This window comes from Anolis carolinensis, unplaced genomic scaffold, assembly GCF_035594765.1.
Source record: "Anolis carolinensis isolate JA03-04 unplaced genomic scaffold, rAnoCar3.1.pri scaffold_10, whole genome shotgun sequence".
NCBI lineage: Eukaryota > Metazoa > Chordata > Lepidosauria > Squamata > Dactyloidae > Anolis > Anolis carolinensis.
The window spans coordinates 17,875,604-17,897,660 of record NW_026943821.1 but is presented as its reverse complement, the minus strand read 5'-3'; the positions used below and the strand labels follow the sequence as shown (position 1 = coordinate 17,897,660).

General features: G+C 40.7%; 2 protein-coding genes across 4 annotated transcripts in view; both read right to left on the bottom strand.

Annotated features, from left to right (window-relative positions):
• eya3 (EYA transcriptional coactivator and phosphatase 3) overlaps window positions 1–10,635 on the bottom strand; it is a 48,615-nt gene extending 37,980 nt beyond the window's left edge. For 2 of the 3 annotated variants that reach the window (XM_062962471.1, XM_062962470.1), the window contains exon 1: window positions 10,411–10,634. The gene's annotated coding sequence lies outside the window, so the exon portion shown is untranslated. Of the gene's footprint in view, window positions 1–10,410 lie in introns of all 3 variants that reach the window. The other variant, XM_062962469.1, reaches the window with a different exon arrangement.
• Window positions 10,636–13,740: 3,105 nt separating this feature from the next.
• ptafr (platelet activating factor receptor) lies at window positions 13,741–21,082 on the bottom strand. Its single transcript, XM_008122730.3, has 2 exons — window positions 20,923–21,082; window positions 13,741–15,578 (listed from the first exon to the last, which is right to left on the bottom strand). The coding sequence occupies exon 2, from the start codon at window positions 15,543–15,545 to the stop codon at window positions 14,475–14,477; it is 1,071 nt and encodes a 356-aa protein (XP_008120937.1). The 5' UTR covers window positions 15,546–15,578; window positions 20,923–21,082; the 3' UTR covers window positions 13,741–14,474.
• Window positions 21,083–22,057: the final 975 nt, after the last annotated feature.

Sequence of the window (22,057 nt, the reverse complement as noted above, 5' to 3'; positions counted from 1 at the left end):
AATGCCACATCAAAAAATGGTTATGTTCCAAGGGAGCTTTTGAACTGAAGGACTGACAGGTGACAGCAAATCCAGTTCCTATGTTACATCCACAGGTAGCACAGAGAAGAAACACACTGCCCAAAAAGTTTCAAGAGAGAAAACAGAGCAACAATCATCATGTCCCCTCCCACAAACTTTGGATAATTTCATCTGCAGTCATAGAACAAACTGGAGCTGGATTACAAAATGGAACCAAATTGCAAAAAAACACGGTTGATTAGATTCCTGATGTTGAAGAGCCAGGGGAACTCCACAATGAAAAATGAGATGGGAGAAACCCTACGTCTTCATATGCAATATGACACTGTCCATCATGACACCTTGAGGAAGCAAGGATTTAAAAAACTAAAACTGCATTCCAGCAAGTATTCTGTACATTGAGTTTCTTTGATGTTTTGTCTTTTGTTTTTTTTGGGGGGGGGGGGTTGTCTGTCAGCTTTGATTTTGTATGATATTAATTTGGACAAATTTTCTGGTTTTAAGTGATTGGATTCCATTGTCTTTCTATTCATTTTTATTTATTTTTATTTATTTTTTATTTTAAATAATTTTATTTTCTATTGAGTATGCTGTTTTTATTTATTTATGTTGAATTTATACTGATGTGATTTTATTAGAGGAAAACACGGTCAACCACCTCAAACAAATCTTGCCAAGACTATGGTAGATTTGCCTTAGAGTAACCAGAAATTAGAAATTGCCTAAAGGCATGCAACAACACTTATTTTATTTGTTTTTATTAACCAGTTTGTATTGATGGTATATTTAATTGATTTTACTATTTTAGTATTACCTTTTTAAATGATTTTCTTGTTTTATGCATTTGTAGCTTGTTGTAATTCTGAATAATTGTAATGTGAGACAAAAGTAATTTGAATATTGAATAAATACAAAAATCTTTAAGAATGCACATTTATATCCTACTTTTATGACCAAACACCATACTCTAGGATGCTAACCACATTTATATAATCAAATTCATACGAATAAATAGTATTGATTACATTTTATTTTATTGACTCTATCTCACATCTCATCAGACTTGGCATATATCTGGTTCAGCAAACCTCCTTTACTATAATGTATTATTTTTATGTACTTATTTACTTACTGTATTATTTTTAATAAAACTATTCTTAAAACTATTTGTTTCTTTACTAGTATTTATATTTATATTTGATCTAAACCAAGCAGTGTAAAGCAATCACTTAAAAGGATGTTCAAAAGCAACAGGAAAACTTCCGCTAATTCCTAAGTGCTTGGAACAATGGCAATTTTTATTTGCTTTGGAAAAGAGATCAGGAAAGTGCTTGTTGCCTGTTTTTATTCTTAGTCCAGATGGGTTCTTGTTGTCTTATTTGGGGAACAAATTTTACCAAAAAATTCAGCACCAACAGTACTGCACTCTTTTCACATAATTCAACAATTATGGGATATGCAAAATCTACAAAGGATGCACACTAAAAATGAGCATTTTCAGATAAAAGGACAGAAAAAAACAAAAAACAACCAAAATAAAGGAAACACTTGCATATAAATATGACTCAAAATGGCAGTTATATTTTATGCAAGCAGGCAAAATAAATTAGAACTTGAAAACTTTGCATGACATCCAAACATGGGGTCCGAGTTTGTTGTTTCCAAGCAAGTCAAGGATTAACAAACCCGTCCTTGGTTCATCAAGGTTTTATCAGCCTGACTTGTTTCAGAGCAACAAATCAACCATTTAGGATCAAACATCATACAACCAGTCCTGTTTATGATTTGCTATGCCTACAAATTAGAAGCAAATGCACAGTCCTCATCACATACTCCCTAATAGGTTTGGCAGGAGCAGTTTTGCTTAAACTTGCTGGCCCACTTTTTCTGCCATGTTTAAATGCCCCAGATTTTCACTTTTTTTTCCACTTTCCCCCTTTGTTTTCAGCTTACTTCAACAATTGCTGCAAAAACTCAGGAGAGGGAAGAGGAGGGGCAGAATCTTGCAATTTCCAGTAAGCCAAGACAAAAGCAAACCGCTGCAACCTCTCCTAACTTACATTCTGTTCTCATTAACAATTTTTCCATCTCAACCACTCTCTAATATTGCTTGTCAACAGTTTTCAAATCGTATGGCAACTCACACAAGTTGAGTACCCCTTATCCAAAATACTTAAAACCAGAAGTGTTTTGGAAGTCAGACCCCCCCCCCCCCCCACACACACACACACATTTTAGAATAATGGTATTTGCATATACAGGCAGTCCCCAAGTTTAAAAAATCCAATTAACAAACAACTCATAGTTAAGAACAGGGCTGAGACAACAGGAAGTGAGAGAAATGTACATTTAAGAAGGGAAATTCACTTCTGAAAGAGTTATCATGGGGAAAGGGGGGTTTTAGCTGTAGCTTTATCACCAATCTTTACTTTCATAATAAGCCACATCTATCAAAATTCAATTATCACAGGGACAAAAAAGTGAATTGAAATCAAACCAAAACCACAGATGTGTTAACCCTTCCCTATGTTATTCAAAGCTCTCTCTCCCCCTCCCTCCCTCTTCCCCCTACTGACAGCAATATATAAGTTGAGTGTCCCATATTCAGAATTCTGAAATTCAAAATATCCACAATCTAAAAGTTTCCACATATATCACTGTGATAGTGATACGTTTACTTTCTGATGGTTCAATGTAAACCAACGTTTGCTTCATAAACGCACATTAAAAATATTGCATAAATTTATTTTCAGAGGATATGTATGTGGTCTATATGAATGAAAAATGAAATTTGTGTATAAACTTGAGTCACATCTCCAAGATATGGCATTATGTATGTATATATAAATACAGTTACTCCCAAATTGAAAATTTTGTGTTCTCAAGCATTCAAGATAAGGGATACTCAACCTGTATTGTGAAGTATCAATTTTTATGTTTTTATGGGGTTTTTTTATGTTGGAGCCTCCAATGGCCATGGGGATAAAAGCCTCGTGACTTGAAGGTTGGGTTGCTGATCTGAAGGCTGCCAGGTTCGAATCCCACTCGGGGAGAGTGCGGATGAACTCCCGCTATCAGCTCCAGCTCCATGTGGGGACATGAGAGAAGCCTCCCACAAGGATGGTAAAACATCAAAACATCCGGGCGTCCCCTGGGCAATGTCCTTGCAGACGGCCAATTCTCTCACTCCAAAAGCAACTCTAGTTGCTCCTGACACGAAAAAAAAATGTTTTAAAAGCCAAGGGAGTACTGTTTGCAAATATAGTTGGAAGCCTCTTTTGATTTTTTGGTGGCCTAATATTATGACTTTTTATTAATGCAGTCAAAATATTCAAACGGCAGAAGTAGCTGGTCAACTTAAAACACATCATCCTACAACTGTCTGGTGTGGATGTGACAATGGAAATGCAAGTATGTCCTTCTCTCTCTTATACAACCAACTTATATAAGATGCAAAATTAATTACCAAAGTAACAAGAATAAATAATTTATTCAACCACTCACTGCCTGATCTTCAGTGTATGATAGGACACTGGTTCCAATGCAACTAACTTCCAAATAAATATGCTTAGCACTGAAAATGAACTCAACGAATAAAAACAATTTATTCCTAAGGTTAACAGAAGGTCATTCTTATAATCACAGTTATGTTACTTAGGGCGCACCCAGACAGCGCCTATAATGTGCTCCCTCTCACGTTTTTACACAAGGTGTCCAAACAACGCCTCACGTAAAAACGCATTAATTCAGGAAGGCCTGGATCTAAAGAGGTATCTAATTAATTCGGGACAATAGGGTATTGGGCCTATCTGGACTGCCCCTCAGAAGTTCTCGGACCTCCAAGGGGGCAGTCTACACAGGCTTCTCGCGTTTCTGGGCTGAATCAGCCCGGAATACCTGAGAGGGCTGTAACTCCCTCCCCAAAATCCCCAGAAGAGCCTTAAAAATAAAATGACTTACCCCGCCACCATTAAACTGCTGCCGGAGCTCTCCTGGTGCGTAATAATGTGCCAGGAGAAGGGGAAAAGAGGAAAATCGCTCCTGGGGCCCCCTTCTCCTGGTGCAAAATTTCTATGCACCATGAGAGCTCCGGCAGCAGTTTAATGGCAGCCGGGTAAATTATTTTATTTTTAAGGCCTTTCTGGGGGGTTGTTTTGTGTCTGGGTGCCCTGCCATATATGCGGAAAATGTCAAAAAATAATCTTGTTCTTATAAAAAAGATTTCTGGGAGTTGAAGGTCAAAACGTTTGGAGACCCACATGTTGAGAACCACTGGTTTAGAGGGCATGCTAATCAAGTTTGCAGATGACACTTGTACCCAAGGACTGGAATACCCTTTCACCCAGCACCACACCAGAGTCCAATGATCCAATGTTTATTAAGGAAATACAGTAGAGTCTCACTTATCCAAGCTAAACGGGCCGGCAGAAGCTTGGATAAGCGAATATCTTGGATAATAAGGAGGGATTAAGGAAAAGCCTATTAAACATCAAATTAGGTTATGATTTTACAAATTAAGCACCAAAACTTCATGTTATACAAAAAATTTGACAGAAAAAGTAGTTCAATATGCAGCAATGTTATGTTGTAATTACTGTATTTACAAATTGAGCACCAAAATATCACGATGTATTGAAAACATTGACTACAAAAATGGCTTGGATTATCCAGAGGCTTGGATAAGCGAGGCTTGGATAAGTGAGACTCTACTGTATATAAAGGGGGGGAAAGACAAATCCAACAAAATCAGTACAGATATAAAATGCAATTCTCAAAAGAAACTAGAGTTCAGTAGCAGTAATCCAAAAATGCCAGGACAGAACACAAAGCCAAAGAAACACAAAAACACAGAATTAATCCAAAGGTATATCCATGAACATGAAGGCAGGAACTTCTCCAAGGTAAATTCTCCAAAGAAACATAGGCATAAAATAGGAACATGAAACAGGAATCTTGACAATGCAGGAATCATGAACCTGGAATCGTGAGCCCGTATAGCAATGTTGTCTCCTCTGAGGCCTGAAACCAAACCACTTAATTTAAGCCCTCTAAGACACCCATGACATCATGCCTGACACATCTGGAACCATTTAAACAGAGGCTGGATGGCCATCTGTCAAGGGTACTTTGTGCTTTTCCTGCATAGCAGGGGGTTGGACTAGATGACCTATGCAGTCTCTTTCAACTCTATGATTCTATAAATAGCAAGTGGCTGGCAAAGTCAAAACTCTAAAAGACAATGTTGTTTTTAACTAATGCTTCCCCAAGTATCAGCAACAGTTTCAAATGCATGTACTGCCCACTGAAGACTACAAACATCAAGATACATTGCTAGCAAGATTTTTACTTTGTTTTTCAAAACAAGTTTAGTGTTTTGCATTAACCTCCTGAAATGCTGTCCAAAGCATAAACCAGCCACACTCGACGGCAGTGAACAATCAGACCAGGAGGTCTGTGCTTTAGCAACCAAAATGTAACCATAGGAACCAGCTCAAAATAGCAGAGATCAAAATCTATGGAGTAGAGCCCCTCTAATCAAGAAAAGTAGGATTTTATGGAAATCTTATTTTCATTTCAGTCTGATTTTAAAAATTACTTTGATTTAGTATAATCTGAAATCTGAGTGCAATATAAACAAATGTTTGCAGTATACTTGTGATTATCTTAATAGTAAAGCCATAATGTTCTATCAAGAAAAGCTTATTCTTCCATGAAACACTATGAACTAGGGCAAAAGACTTTTTGTGATGAAACTTGATAAAATATAGCACAATCAGTAATCTGAAGCAGAATTTTATATACCTCAGAAATCCAGAGCCTGGGAGGGCTGTGTGTGTGTGTGTGTGTGTGTGTGTGTTTTCGTGTCAGGAGCAACTTGAGTCGCTCCTGGAGTGAGAGAATTGGCCGTCTACAAGGACATTGCCCAGGGGACGTCCGGATGTTTTGATGTTTTTACCATCCTTGTGGGAGGCTCCTCTCATGTCCCCGCATGGAGCTGATAGAGGGAGCTCATCAGTGCTCTCCCCGGGTGGGATTCGAACCTGGCAGTCTTCAGGTCAGCAACCCAACCTTCAAGTCACAAGGCTTTAACCCACTACTCCACCGGGGGCTCCAGGGCTGTGTTAGAAGCACCAATACATACTCAGTTATGCTGAACTCAGATAAGTTTATCTACGGCTGTAGCCCTAGTCTACTGATAACACATCCCAATCAAAAAAATCTTGGTGTCTTATCGTTTAGGCCTGTTCCTGGGGTTATTGCAGACATTGATTCAGATAGTTGCATTGGATGGACCATATCAGCTCTATTTTTTTAGATATAGTTACAATGATTTTCTATGGGCAAGAAGATGAAGACAGGTATATGTTCTTTATCTCAAAAACTAGAGCTGATAGGAGAAAACTGGTAACATTTTTGGGCTCAGCAGGTCAAATATATCCAGAAAGAGTATATATAACATTTGAGGGGGGGAAATGTGTGTTGGCCAGCCAATGTAATGCCCTCCCCGATTCAGGAATTCCATCCCTAGAGACACCAGAAGGCCCCATTTCTAATTGCCTTTTACAGGTAGGTGAAAACATACCTCTCCCATCAGGCATTTAGGGAATGATGGGGGACTGACTGCTGGGGAAGCTGTGAGTGAGATTTGGGAGGCTGTTTAATTTTTAACTCTTAATTTTAATTGTACTTTTATTGTATCTTAATTATTAAACTCATGACACAAAGATGTAATTTTTAAAATTTTATATTCATATGTCTATGCATTTGGCATGTTTTAATTCATAAAGTAGAGTCTCACTTATCCAACATAAACGGGCTGGCAGAACGTTGTATAAGTGAATATGTTGGATAATAAGGAGGGATTGAGGAAAAGCCTATTAAACATCAAATTAGGTTATGATTTTACAAATTAAGCAACAAAACATCATGTTATACAACAACTTTGACAGAAAATGTTGTTCAATATGCAGCAATGCTATGTAGTAATTACTGTATTTACGAATTTAGCACCAAAATATCGCAATATTTTGAAATCATTAAATACAAAAATGCGTTGGATAATCCAGAATGTTGGATAAGTGTTGGAGACTACTGTATTTGTATTGTGTCATGTGACTGTTAGCTACCTTGAGACCCTATGAGAAGTAAGGCAGGATAAAAATAAAGTCAATAAATATATCTGGGATGGGAATGATGTAGCTGTCCACATTTTGTTCACATTCCTAGGCAGGTTAGTCAATGAGAAGAGATGGTAGGAGCTGCAGTCCAATAGTAGGGGTGAGCTTTACAATTCCTCCTTCTACAGCAGTGGTTCCTAAACCATATACACATACAACAGAGACAAAGACAGACGCAGAGGCAATTTAACTTTCTCCTGAGGGGATGTTCGATTCCGGCCACAGGGGGAGCAGCTGCTTCAACATCCACTGCAACGGCACTTCCTCATTCCAAGGACGGCTGGATGATTTTTATGGAGTCGTAAATTAGTTAAATTAGCCTCCCCACTTTATAAGTGGTTCCTTAATTTCCTACTTGATAGATGCAACTATCTTTCGGGTTGCTAGGTCAGCAACGAACAGGGGCATTTTAATTGTCGGGTGCTCACCCCGCCACGGGCTAGCCTCGAACTCATGACCTCTTGGTCAGAGTGATTTGTTGCAGCTGGCTACTCACCAGCCTGCGCCACAGCCCGGAAATTACAACATAACATTACTGCCTTATATGTATACAATGTGATCCGCCCTGAGTCCCCTTCGGGGTGAGAAGGGCGGAATATAAATACTGTAAATAAATACATTTACGAATTTAGCACCAAAATATCACAATGTATTGAAAACATTGACTACAAAAATGCATTGGATAATCCAGAACCTTGGATAAGCGAGTCTTGGATAACTGTACTAATATAAGAGAGTGGTCCCTGGTTTAAAAAAAAAGGTTGGGAACCACTGTTTTATACTAAGGGTCGCCCTAAGTCTGAAACGCCTTGAAGACACACAACAACAACAACCCTCATTAACTTGATTATCTAATCCAGGGGTCCCCAAACTTTTTAAACAGGGGGCCGGTTCACGATCTTTCAGACCACTGGAGGGCCGGACTATAGTTGGCCACCAAGTAATAATAATAATAATAAATAACAACAACAATAAAAAAGAGTGTTGGAAGAGACCCTTTGGGCCATTGAGTCCAATCCCCTTCTGCCTTTGTGCACTGAAAGCACTAGCAAAGCATCCCTGACAGATGGCCACCCAGCCTCAATGTTTATTATTATTATTGTTAATAATAATAATAATAAAGAGGGTTGGAAGAGACCCCTTGAGCCATTAAGTCCAACCCCCTTTTGCCTTTGTGCACCAAAAGCACAAGCAACCCACCTCTGACAGATGACCACCCAGCCTCAATATTAATACAGTAGAGTCTCACTAATCCAAGCCTCGCTTATCCAAGCCTCTGGATAATCCAAGCCATTTTTGTAGCCAATGTTTTCAATATATCTTGATATTTTGGTGCTAAATTCATAAATACAGTAATTACAACATAACATTACTGCGTATTGAACTACTTTTTCTGTCAAATTTGTTGTATAACATGAAGTTTTGGTGCTTAATTTGTAAAATCATAACCTAATTTGATGTTTAATAGGCTTTTCCTTAATCCCTCCTTATTAGCCAAGATATTCGCTTATCCAAGCTTCTGCCAGCCCGTTTAGCTTGGATAAGTGAGACTCTACTGTAATAATAATAATACTGTAATAATAATGAGGGTTGGAAGAGACCCCTTGGGCCATTAAGTCCAACCCCCTTTTGCCTTTGTGCACCAAAAGCACTAGCAAAGCACCCCTGACAGATGGCCACCCAGCCTCAATGTTAATAATAATAATAATAATAATAATAATAATATGATTTTGTGATACGAAAGCCAGCATATCTATCTTGTTTGCTGTGTCATACAATATAATAATAATAATGGTTGTAAGAGAAGAGACCCCTTGGGTCATTTAGTCCAACCCCCTTCTGCCCTTGTGCCGTGGGGGCCAGATAAATAGCTTCGATGGGCCGCATCCAGCCCCCGGGCCTTAGTTTGGGGACCCCTGATCTAATCGGCCAAAAGCAGGCCCACACTTCCCGTTGAAATATTGCAAGTTTAAATTGGTTTAAATCAGGGGTCCCCAAACTACGGCCCGCGGGCCACATGCGGCCCATCAATGCCATTTATCCGGCCCCCACAGCACAAAGGCAGAAGGGGGTTGGGCTAAATGGTCGAAGGGGTCTCTTCTGACCATTATTATTATTATTATTATTATTATTATTATTATTATTATTATTAACATTGAGTCTGGGTGGCTATCTGTCAGGGGTGCTTTACTTGTGCTATTGGTGCACAAAAGCAGAAGGGGGTTGGGCTGAATATTATTATTATTTTATTGTTTGACACAGCAAACAAGATAGACATGCTGGATTTCATATCACAAAATCACAAGTCGAACACTTATAATAATAATAATAATAATAATATATTATTATTATTATTTTATTATGACACAGCAAACAAGATAGATATGCTGGATTTCGTATCACAAGTTGAACACTTCCCAAGTGTCTAGGACTGTGTGATGTATTTTCGGATGATGCACGCAGATCCCAGTAGGGTGGCCTTTTGCAGTTGGCAGATCGTAATTTTGTCAATGTCTATTGTTTCCAAATGCCGGCTGAGATCTTTTGGCACGGCACCCAGTTTTAATAATAATAATAATAATAATAATAATAATAATAATAATAATAATAATAATAATAATTGCTTGGTGGCCAACTATACTCCGGCTCTCCAATGGTCTGAGGGATCGTGAACTGGCCCCCAGTTTTAAAAGTTTGGGGACCCCTGGTTTAAATTGTTCTTCATTCTCAACACTGTATTGCACTTTTCCCAAAATATAGGCATGGAGTTTTACCTCAGGTATGGCTAACTTGGGCCTTTCTTTCCAGGTGTTTTGGACTTCAACTCCCACCATTCCTCACAGCCTCAGGCCCCTTTCTTTTCCCCCTCAGCCGCTTAAGCGGCTGAGGGGGAAAAGAAACGGGCCTGAGGCTGTGAGGAATGGTGGGAGTTGAAGTCCAAAACACCTGAAGGGAAGGTCCAAGTTGGCCCATGCCTGAGGTAAACTCTTTCGGCCCACAAATGCTCGCGCCTTCCACTTCCTCAGGCTGTGGCAACACAAAGGCCAGCCGTCGTCCTCTCTCCGCCATTCCCACTCTCCCTCCTCGCCTCCCCGTCCCTCAGGGAAGGAGGCCACGCCCCCCCGCCGGTGAGGCCACGCCCCCCGGCCGCGAGCCGATCGCGCGAGAGGAAAAGGGAGCGGGAAGAAGCCGCGCGCCTTCTTTCGCTCACCGTGAGGAGACGTTTACGGCGCCAGCCTCGACGTCGGGCCGCATCGCAGCGACGAAGTTGGGGCCGGGCTTCCCAGGAGGCAAGAACAACAAAGCAAAGCGGAAGGAAAAGGAAAGGAAGGAAGGAGGGAAGAAGGAAGGAAGGAAAGGAAGAAGAACGGATCCTCTTTCGGGAAACCTCGACCGGGCTTCACACCCGGTAGCGGAAGTTCGCGCCTGGAAATGACGTCGAGGACGAGCTCGGCCCGGATTGGCCAGCTCTGCGGCGTGAGGCAATGTATTTCTAGGAAGTTAAATTACAAACCAAGCCGTGCTGGTTTAATGTCTTGTCGAAGGCTTTCATGGCCGGAATCACTGGTTTGCTGTGAGTTTTCCGGGCTGTATGGCCATGTCCCAGAAGCATTCTCTCCTGACATTTCGCCCACATCTTTGGCAGGCATCCTCAGAGGTTGTGAGGTCTGTTGGAAACTAAGCAAGTGGGATTTCTATATCTGAGGAATATCCCGGTTGGGAGTAAGAACTCCTGTCTGTTTGAGGCAAGTGTGAATGAATATTTATTTACTTGCTGCAGTTATATGCCGCCCTTCTCACCCCAAAGGGGACTCAGAGCGGCTTACAAATTAAATTTACATACAATATTATATTATTAGCATAGTACAATACTTGCAATAAATTACTATATTGTACTCAGGCCTGTAGCGCGCGGGGGGGGGGGGGGGTTAAGGGTTCAACCCCCCCCCCCCCCTCGAAATTTTTCAGGTTATAAAAAAACCTGGTTTACTCACGAATTTTAACTGGTTAACCAAATCCCCATGCTAAATCTATGAGACGTAAAACATTAAGAGTCCCTCCAGGCACTATCTCAAGAAGATATTGACAGGTCTGAACCCGGGGAGCGGGTGGGTCAGGGGTTCAAACCCCCCCCCCCCAAATTTTCAAAACCCCTCCCGAATTTTTTTTCTGGCTATGGCCCTGATTGTACTATATCAATATATTGTAATATTATTAGTAATATTACATGTAAAATATAATATATAATTAATATTATATTCTATTATTAATATTATATCGTATTACAATTTAATATTATGAGTATTATATGTATATACAATATGTTATAATTATTATATATTATTGTAATATATATATATATATATATATATATATATATATATAACACTAGAATAGCATTGAATGGCCTTGCAGCTTCAAAGCCTAGCTGCTTCCTGCCTGGGGGAATCCTTTGTTGGGAGGTGTTAGCTGGCCTTAAACCGTTGAGTCTCTCAGGACAGTAAATAAAAAAACAACAACACTCAGAAGGCAGGGGAATTTCAGGCAGGAAACAATCAGGGCCAGCTAACACTTCCCAACAAAAGTTTCCCCCCAGGTATGAAGCAGCCAGGCTTTGAAGCTGCAAGGCCATTCAGTGCTAATCAATAAGAGCAAAAATAAAACCTCTTTTCAGTTGTAGTTTGGAAATCTAATGGACGACTACACAATCTTTTCCCCCCAGTGTTTGAAGTAGGGATTGTCTCTGACATATAGACCACAGGAACCTTAGAGATAGCCTCATGCAATGATTTTCCAACTTAAATAACAAAGGGTTATATGAAGCTGCCTATGGCCAAAGTAAAAACCACAGCTTTCTTGAACACTGTTGCACTGGAAATGCCATGCCTTGCACCTACTATATTAAGCCCTGTTGCCTGGGCAGTCGAACATCTTTTGCTTTCTCTGTGCCCTCGGTTTCCTGCAATATTGTTTTTCTCCACTGCCCTCTTCTGGTTCTTTGATTGTCATGCATTGTCATTTTCTTGTGGACAGTTTGAGCAAGAGCAGTTTAAAATGATTTACTGGAATCTTATCTCTTGTATCTTTCTTAAAAACATTCAAAGAGTAAAATGTGGAGTTAAAAACACGTTTATACAAAACTCAAAAGAATATTTAGAGATAGATTAAGAGATTGGTTAACACCACAGTCAGAAGACTGAATTATTTGTCTGATCACCAGCTTGTTCCTATTTTTGTCTTCTATCCCTATTAATTTTCCTTTAGGTCAGGGTTTCTCAAGTAGCAAGGCTATCATGAGGGGTACATTCCATGAGATACTGTGATAGGGAAAGAATTCTGAGCTATAGATAAAAAAAAATTGTGAACTCTTGTGAATTGTGAAATTGGTGAACTCTTAAGACGTGTTTTCAAGGGTTCCTCCAGGAAGAAAAGACAGAGAAAGGTTGCATTGGGAGGTATGTGTGTATGGCTATTATTTTTCAGATTCTACTTCATCCTTAGGATCTGTTATATATCTACAAGGAGTGGTGGGTCCATTTATCTCTCAGTTCATGGAGGCAATACATGCATGAGAATGCTAACACATAATTCCTGTAATAGTTTCACATAGTACATTCCTGAATGGTATTAGGAGTTGCTAGCCCCTATGTTTGCTGTTAAAATAAGTAAATAAATATAGCAAATAGTGGGTATGATACAGCCAAGGGGTGCTATTTCAACAGCAACCTTTGAGATGCTAGTAAGAGTGTTGAGGTATGACTTTCAATCAGTGAAAAAAGCCCCCCCCCCCCCCATTTGATGTCGAAGGCTTTCATGGCCGGGATCACAGGGTTGTTGTTTGTTTTCCGGGCTGTATGGCCATGTTCCAGAAGTATTCTCTCCTGACGTTTCATCCACATCTATGGCAAGTATACCTCACAACCTTTGAGGATGCCTGCCATAGATGTGGGTGAAATTTCAGGAGAAATTACTTCTGGAACATGACTATACAGCCCGAAAAACATACAACCCCCCCCCCAATTGTCCCTTTTCTTTCTACAGTGGTGAATCACATTCCTCCTTCATCAGGCAGTCTTAGATTACTAGCGTGAGTCCTTGTTGTGAGATTAACTAAAACTAGTTTGTTGTAAGAACTTTAGATATTTCAAAGCTGTTACATAGAAAAAGTGACAAAACGAGTCATAGATTATGGCTTACAGGCCAAAAGGACATCCCGAAGGACAGGGGTGGGCAGTTATGTATCCCGGAATCCTCCAAGAGTCACTCTGCTGTTCCTAGAGGCTTCACAGAGAGGCAAGACCCTTTTTTTGTTTCGGACCATAAAAAGAGTGGTCTTGGAATTCTGGAGGTAAGCCATATATTGCCCAAAATCTGTATTTATCCCATCTCCATCTTGGATGTGTTCCTACAAAGATTCCCACCTGTGTTCCTTCCACCAAAACATTTACAGACATTCCCATTGCAGACAGTTTTAGTTAGCTAAGTTTAGTTTTAATGGTCCTAGAGCTGATACTTTGTTTCATAAAAAGAATAAGCAGGCTATAGGTATATAGATTTTATTATTTTCCACCATAGTGTGGTATATAGATTTTATTATTTTCCACCATAGTGTGGAACTATCATAACACAGCTATTTTCTGTTGAATGAAAGCAGAGACATCCCGTAGTGGCTTTCTCACCTCAACCCCTGTGACTCAAGTTTGCCATCCAGAAAGGGGAATGATAGATATAGTTAAGCCTTTTGTGTGCAGCAGTTTGTCTCCATCCTTACTTCCTCACAAAACCAGTGATACCCAAATATTAGATACACAGTCTCATTCTATCAGATAGCACTGTTTTCTGTCCGAAATGCTTTGAATACAATTTCCTTGCTTCTTGGCAGGGGGTTGGACTGGATGGCCCACAAGGTCCCTTCCAACTCTATGATTCTATGACTGGCAGTGACTCTACAGTGCCGCTGTCCATTACCCTTTCCAGTAAAGAATTGTGAATTAACTACAGGACAATGAACTTTTAAGAAAGATACCATGAAAGAGTTCTAGTCTTTTCCTTTGACAACAATAGCAAGGTATATTTGCATGGATCATTCCATCCTCTTTTGGAAATGCGAGACTTAATCAGTCTTAATTATTCTGTTCCTGAAGTTGCAGCAGAGACATGCTAGAAACGTAAATTAATCTGCCAAACATGTTGAGATGTGGAAAGTTTTTGTCTGCCACCAGCCTGATCTTGGAGTTTATGTAAGCACAATAGAAAACCGTAGGCCTCTACAGCTTAAGACTTAATGATGTGAGGGCATTCTTGCAAAGGCATCATCCCATCTACTCCTGTCTCAGTCGTTTGCCTGGAACACTTGCGGCTGTCCTTTATGCTTTTCAAATTCTCCGAAAGGTGCTTCCTAAATTTTTTAGTGAGAAAGCAGTAGATGATAGGATCCAGAACACAGTTGGCACCCAGGAGGAAGAGGGTTACTTGGTGGAGATCATTCAGCAACTTTTTGTTCTGGCAGTTTATCTCCCATTTGCCCAGAACCATCAGAGTCCATGGTAAGTCCACAATGTGATGAGGCACAAAGCAGAGAATGAAGACAGTCATGACAGTGCACACCAGCCAGAGAGCGCGTTGCCTGACGCTGCTCTTCCGTTCTTGCAGTGGTTGGGAGAGTAATGCCCGGATAATAGATACATTGCACACCAGGACAATTAAAAAAGTAATAAAGAAACAAACACAAATGATTACATGGAAGACAAAAACAGGATTAGTATCAGTTTGGGTGTCATAGCGCTCAAAACAGCGATTGAAATTCCCCTCCTTGATAGGGCCACCATCATAGAGGAAGTATATGGATGGCCCTGCTATCAGGAGCCAGATAGCTACAGTCACATAGATGCCCCTTCTTCGTGTGCTGGACTGAGCCGTTGATATGGGCCTTGTGACTGCTTGGAAGCGATTGTACGTTATGACTCCCAGAAAGGCAACAGAGCAGTAGGTGTTCACAAAGAAAAAGTAACCAGCCACATTGCACAAAAAGGGGAACATGATCCAGTCTCCTCTGTGGTGGTAATATACAATCCACGTTGGCAACGTGGCCAGGAAGAGGAGGTCAGCTATTGTCAAATTCACCATGAATATTTTGATTTCATTCAGTTTCTTCGTAGCATAAACACGAGTGAAAAGCCACAGTACATATATGTTAGAAATAAAGCCCAGAATGAAGATGATGCTATAGTAGACAGTAAACAGGGTATATCTGAACTCGGAATCCACGTGGCATGGCACAGTATGGACAGCGGCAGATGAGATATTTTCACCGTTGTCATTTTTGGCTGTGGCTACAGTGGTCATCGTGGTTTTTTAGTGTGGATTTTGTTCCGTATTCTAAAAAGAAGAAAGAAATAATTAATATATGGTGGAATCATTGCACTTTGAGAAAGCATAATGCAGAATATTTCTTTCAAGTTCTGTCTCCTATATGTCCAATTGAAAGAATTAGATAGCTGGTGATGAAATATGCCTGTGAAGCCAAAGGAGATGCCCAGGGCTGAATACAGTGTATATGAGGCTTGATTCCCACAAAATATAGCAAGACTATTACTTGATTCAACATAGAAACAGTGGTATCTATAGTCAACGATGGAAGAAAGATGGGAGCAGCAAATATAAACATCTGGAAGGCCATAAATCCCTCAACTAGTGTACAGTCTCTAATGTCTGGCCCATGCTTTTCTACATTCTGTGCACACCATTTCAACAGGAAATAGGAGATAAAAAGTAAGCTAGAGGGTTTTTTTTCAAAACAAGAGAATGATGGCTTTCATTTTAATATTTGCAGAAATAGACTGTGATGAGTTTCCCCAGGGAAGTGACTCATTAACAATGGCGCCATGTCCATTTCTACTGCCTCCTTTCCACTCAGTGCTCCCCTTGGGGCATCTTGCTGGACAAAACATATTTGCTTTTTCAAGCCTTCATGCTCTGCAGTTTCACTGGTACTGTACTTCCTAAACCAGTGAAAGACCTTAACTGTTATTAATTTGAGGAACTAAGAAATCTGCAGAGAAAGGGTAGAGTCATGCCAGAGAACCAGTATCAAGGTTACTCAGTCTAATAACCACACAATGGGTTGAGTAATATGTCAGTGTGGTAACAGCTGGATTTGTTCAAGTTTCCTCTTTTCAAGTGAACAAAAAGAATGCTTGCATTTTATGAAATGCAAATCTTTTCCTGAAAACTGTTTTATTGAGCTGCAATCCTTATACACACTTACTTGGGTGAACCCTTCCCAAATCAGTTTTGTGCAGGACTGGGCAAACTTTGGCCCTCCAGGTGTTTTGGACTTCAACTCCCACAATTCCTAACAGCCTACCGGTAGTCATTGCCATCTGACCTTGCCCAGCAGCTCCTAAACCCTCTACTGTTTTCAGGTGCACTACAAAATGCTGTACCATTGTCTGCATTGAGTTAACATTCAACTAATAGTTTAGTTGTGGTTAGACATAGCACAAAATAACTAGTTTGCATATTCATCATCTGGATAATTGTCACGGCTGTCAATTGATACCTCCTACATGGGTGGTATGTCCTCTAGTCTGAGAATCTTTCAGCAGTCAGTTTGCCATTAGCTGTGATGGTTCATGGGCCATGTAGTCCTGTTCCTAGTGCTGTTGTGACAGATGAAGAGGAAAACTTGGGTTTTCCACCATTTCAGCCAGAAAAGGAACTATCTCAGCCAGAAATGGAGCCTTTGCACCTGCAGGAGGTTTGTATTCCAGAAGTCTGTCAAACAAGCCCTGAGCCAAAATCTCCCCCGTTTTCTCGCCATGATTTTTGTAAACAACAGAGGGGAGTCGAACAGGCGTCTCGCAGGAGTGCTAGGATAGCTGCTAAGCATTCAGCTGATTAAGCCTGCTTTCCATGGGAAACTTTAAGGAGTCATGCATCTGGACTCAGAGAATAGCTTTCGTTTCTGGTTCTCCAGAGAACTGCTCTTTGGCGGGAAAACGGGACCCTATTTAGGTGTTTTACCCACAAAGGGATCTTGCGGAGTCAATTCGTCAGCTACCGGAGTAGCGTGTGTGGACAGCTACTCCCGCTTCCAAGCCTTTGTTCCTGATTCCAAGCCTTCGTTTTCAGCCTTGTTTGCTCCACGGATCTTGCCTTGCTTTCCAGGACTCAGCCTTGCCTTGTTTCCCGGACCTTGCCAAGTAATTACCACGGATCTTGTTCTTGTTCCTCGTTTTCTTGTTGCCTTGAATCAAGCCTTGTTTTTCCAAGAATCAAGTTGCTTCCTAGCCTCGCTCTAGTTTCATGGACTAAAGGACCTTGTCATCTCCCCTCACTTTGCTTGGCAAAGTGAGTGTTTCGGTTATTGGATTACAACTTTGGACCTTAATATTTCATATTGGACATTGCTTCTTTGGACTAATTTTGCCCTTTCCTGAAAGGTCTACTTCTGGACTATTTTCTACACTTGTTTTTATTAACTTTATATATTCCTTCAATAAAGATATTAGATAGATTCTGGCCTCTGTGTATGGTTATTGGTGCTCTGCAGCCTGGGTCCTGACATTAGCTGAAGAATCTTTGACACCCATTCTTAAACAAGTTACACTTCTCTGTTTATTTCCAGGTAGTGGGAAAAGGGTATTTTGAATGCTAAATATTAAACAGGATGTGAGCCACAATGCTTTGTGTATTCTCATTTCCCTTTTCCCAAGTCAAAAAAGGCAAGAGGAGACAAGATCTGTTTCCATGCAGAGTGCCAACCCCTTACTCAGAAAGGTCAAGAGAACCCTTAAGAAAACAAAGGGGTTACTTTGGAACAGTCAGAACATAAATATAGGTTGGCTAATACGTTTAAAGGTTCTTAATCATACCACTTCACTTCTGAAGAAACAATTGGGTAGAAAGTTATCTGCAGGTACCTTCTATTCTTATTATAATAAACCTAGACATTTATTCTCTCTCCCTTCCTTTTCCTTTTCTAGGAAATCTTAGAAACACTCAAGGAGACAGCCTGGCATTTCTGAAGAGCTCAGATCCTGCCAAAGCCAACCAGATCTACGGTAACAACCCCACATAGTGCACTAAAATGAATCCAGAACCCAAGAGGGTTGAATAAAGAGAGGCTCTGTTGGCACTAATGGGGGGAAACGGAGCAGAAGCACCTGCCATCTGTAGACAGGCAATATATCCTGGTCTAGAAACACTTCTGCCTTTCTGCTTTTATCAAGAAGCAGTGGTATGTGGCAATGAAACTGCCATTTTGAAGTTCCCACCACATCCTAGCTCACTCTCCATCAAAGCATTAATTGTTTGGTGCTATGATGAACAATTGCCAACTTCATATCCTGGTGCTGCCATCACCACCTCTTCCTGCAAAGCTTAGAAAAAGAACTGACAAGTAATTTCAGAACCAATCTTAATCATCCATGAGAATTCCTAGAGAACAAGAGGAGTTATTAAATGTTAAAAACCAGATTAGAAGACGGCAAATGGGGAAAAGAGGACCCAACCAATTCCCGCCCAGTCACCCTGACATTAAAACCAGGAAAGATTCCAGAGCAGATAATTTAACAGTCAGTCTGTAAGCACTTAGAAAGCAATGCTATAGTCATAAAAAGTCAACATAGGTTTCTCAAAAACAAGTTATGCCTTCCTCAAAAACAAGTCATGCCTTTTTTATAAAGCTTAGTAGATTAAGGAATAAGAGTTAAAGCTTGGTAGATGAAGGAAATGCTGTGAGTGTAGCATTGATAAGGTTTGGCAAGATCCTCCACTTCCGTCTTGTGTTTTAATCTTTAGTCTGTGTATTTTGATATATATTTAATAGAATATGTGTATTTCATATAATGTTTTAGATGATTTTGTGTTTTTAGCTATGTTGTAACCCACCTCGAGTCATTATTATATCATCACAAAGCAAGGGATCAGCCTAGATGGCCCTATGGCAGGCATGGGCAAACTTCGGCCCTCCAGTTGTTTTGGACTTCAACTCCCACCATTCCTAACAGTCTCAGGCCCTTTCCTTTTGCCCCTCAGCCGCTTAAGCGGCTGAGGGGCAAAGGGAAAGGGCCTGAGACTGTTAGGAATGGTGGGAGTTGAAATCCAAAACACCTGGATGGCTGAAATTTGCCATGCCTGCTCTATGATATCTTCTCATAGAATCATAGAATAGTAGAGTTGGAAGAGACCTCATGGGCCATCCCGCCCAACCCCCTGCCAAGAAGCAGGAAATCGCATTCAAAGCACCCCCGACAGATGGCCATCCAGCCTCTGCTTAAAAGCCTCCAAAGAAGGAGCCTCCACCACAGTCCAGGGGAGAGAGTTCCACTGCCGAACAGCCCTCACAGTGAGGAAGTTCTTCCTGATGTTCAGGTGGAATCTCCTTCCTTTCCTGTAGTTTGAAGCTATTGTTCCATGTCCTAGTCTGCAGGGCAGCAGAAAACAAGCTTGCTCCCTCCTCCCTATGACTTCACGTACTTTTACATGGCTATCATGTCTCCTCTCAGCCTTCTCTTCTGCAGGCTAAATATGCACAGTTCTTTAAGCCGCTCCTCATAGGGCTTGTTCTCCAGACCCTCTAAATCTGTGATTATAGATGGCAGGCAGGAGAAAGCCACTACCCACATCCCCATTAAAATGTACTTTACTAGAAGTGGGGCTGACACTTGGAGTTTGGACTACTTGGGACTAAGCCACCTCACATTCAGGTTGTTGTATGTCTTTTGGGCTGTGTGGCCATGTTCCAGAAGTATTCTCTCCTGACGTTTCGCCCACATCTATGGCAGGCATCCTCAGAGGTTGTGCCTCACAACCTCTGAGGATGCCTGCCATAGATGTGGGCGAAACATCAGGAGAGAATACTTCTGGAACATGGCCACACAGCCCAAAAGACATACAACAACCCTGTCATCCCAGCCATGAAAGCCTTCGACAACACACCTCACATTCGTTGCTAAAGTCTGTAGTTTCTTGATCCCTTGCCTGACATCTAGTGAATGAACAAGTAAGCAGCGAACGGAGCACAAAGGAAGGAACAGCTCCTTCCACTCGCTACACACTTTATCACTTCAGACTTCACTTTATCACTTCATTGGAGAGCCAGTGGTACAGTGCTTACAGGTTGTAGTAGGTACAGGATGGTCCAAATTCTAATCTGCACTGAGCCATGAAATACATGGGACTACGTTAAGACTAACCTGCTTCAGAGGGTTGTTGTGGTGAGAATAAAGGGAGAGGATGGAAAGGACAGCATTACATGTTATGTTGCCTTGATTTTTTTGGAGAAAAAAATGGGATAGAAATGTAACTGTACAAATAACAAAATCTCTAGGTGGCATGGAGAAGGGGGCCAATCAAAGAGAGGGGAGAATTTTTGCCCAAGCTCACCACAAAACATAGAATTGGCACCGTTGTTTTTTCTTTTCAAGATATATTATAAACCACTTGGCTTTACAGGGTGGAGCTCTCCACACTAAAGCCCTGGCTAGCAACACAACAAATAGTAGAATCAAACAAGCTCTTTGAACTTTCTGGCAAAGATGCTCCGATTGTAAAATTCATCCTCGTCCAATACCATAAGACAGTCTTTCCAGATATGATGGGTTACAATCATCCTCCTGGGGGTGATAGGGGTTGTAGACCATGATATCTGGAGAACGCTGGGTTGAGGAAAACATCAGAGAAGCGGCATCCATAAGAACAGCTTCTATCCACTTACCAGAATCTTTAAAAGCTGGATATTCTCTGCTAAGTCCACGTTTGGGAAAGTTTTGCAAGGGTTATCTCCACAGACCTGTAGCTGGAGGCTCTTTGCTGCTTGCTGAGTTCCCCCACAGACAAGAACTGAGAAGGACTCAGCTGGGATCCCCTATGCAGTGGGTGGAAATGAGGAAACAGGGTGTGTCATCATTGTCGCCAAGGAAATGTAAAAGTGAGTAAAAGGTTAAAAACTAAGGGCAAAAAAAAGCCATGGATGTGCTATTGCTAACCTGCATTAATAAGCAAGATTACTCCATAAATTACTTACTGAGCCTCAGCCTGCTGTGCTAGTAAAAGCTTTTTTTTTAAAGCCTGTGTTGCTGTCACAGTCATAAATTTATTGATGCTTAGTGATTTCCTTCCAAGAAAGCAAAATTTACATAGTCACAAAGCACCAGTCTTCAGCTGAGCTAGTGTTGGACCCAACCCCTGGTAGTTAACACCTTTCCTGGGTGGGTTTACATGGAGCTTGATCTCTGTTAGGAACCTTGCCTTGGGTTAAATCTCAAACCATTTATTGTTAATGCTGTGTGGGTGCTGTGCTGAACATTATTAAGGGATGTTATTTTAACACATTTTAGTGTTTTGATTTACAAATTGTTTATTTAATAGTTTTTAATATAGTATCTGATTTGTGTATTTTTTAATATCTTGTTAGCCGCCTTGAGTCCCATTATCGACTGAAAGGATCTTAATGAAATAATCAGAATTTTCAGAACCCTTTTTTCCAGCAAAGTTCTTATGCTTTTGCTTAATCAATTCAGGAATTTCCTTTAGAAAGAAGAGTAATTCAGAAATCAGATGAATTGCACTAGAACTCCCTTGGAAAAATGGAGCTGTTAAAAAGTATGAGGGGGAATGGAAAGTTCTCATTTAATACAATGGAAGGGCAACAGGTAAGAGAATGCTGTGCTAAAGCACTTATCAGATACTGATGTTGGGAGCAGTCATGGATCTACTAGATCCAAAATGTTTCTTGGTCTACCCACATACTCAAGGATCTGAAGCTGATATAATTAAATGTATCAGCTTCCATTGATTTGAATAGGGAGGGAGATACAAGAAGGGAGAAATTACAAGGTAATCAGTGACTT

Bases quoted from the DNA above. Each gene is read 5' to 3' on its own strand.
- ptafr (XM_008122730.3), bottom strand. From the start codon at position 15,545: ATGACCACTGTAGCCACAGCCAAAAATGACAACGGTGAAAATATCTCA.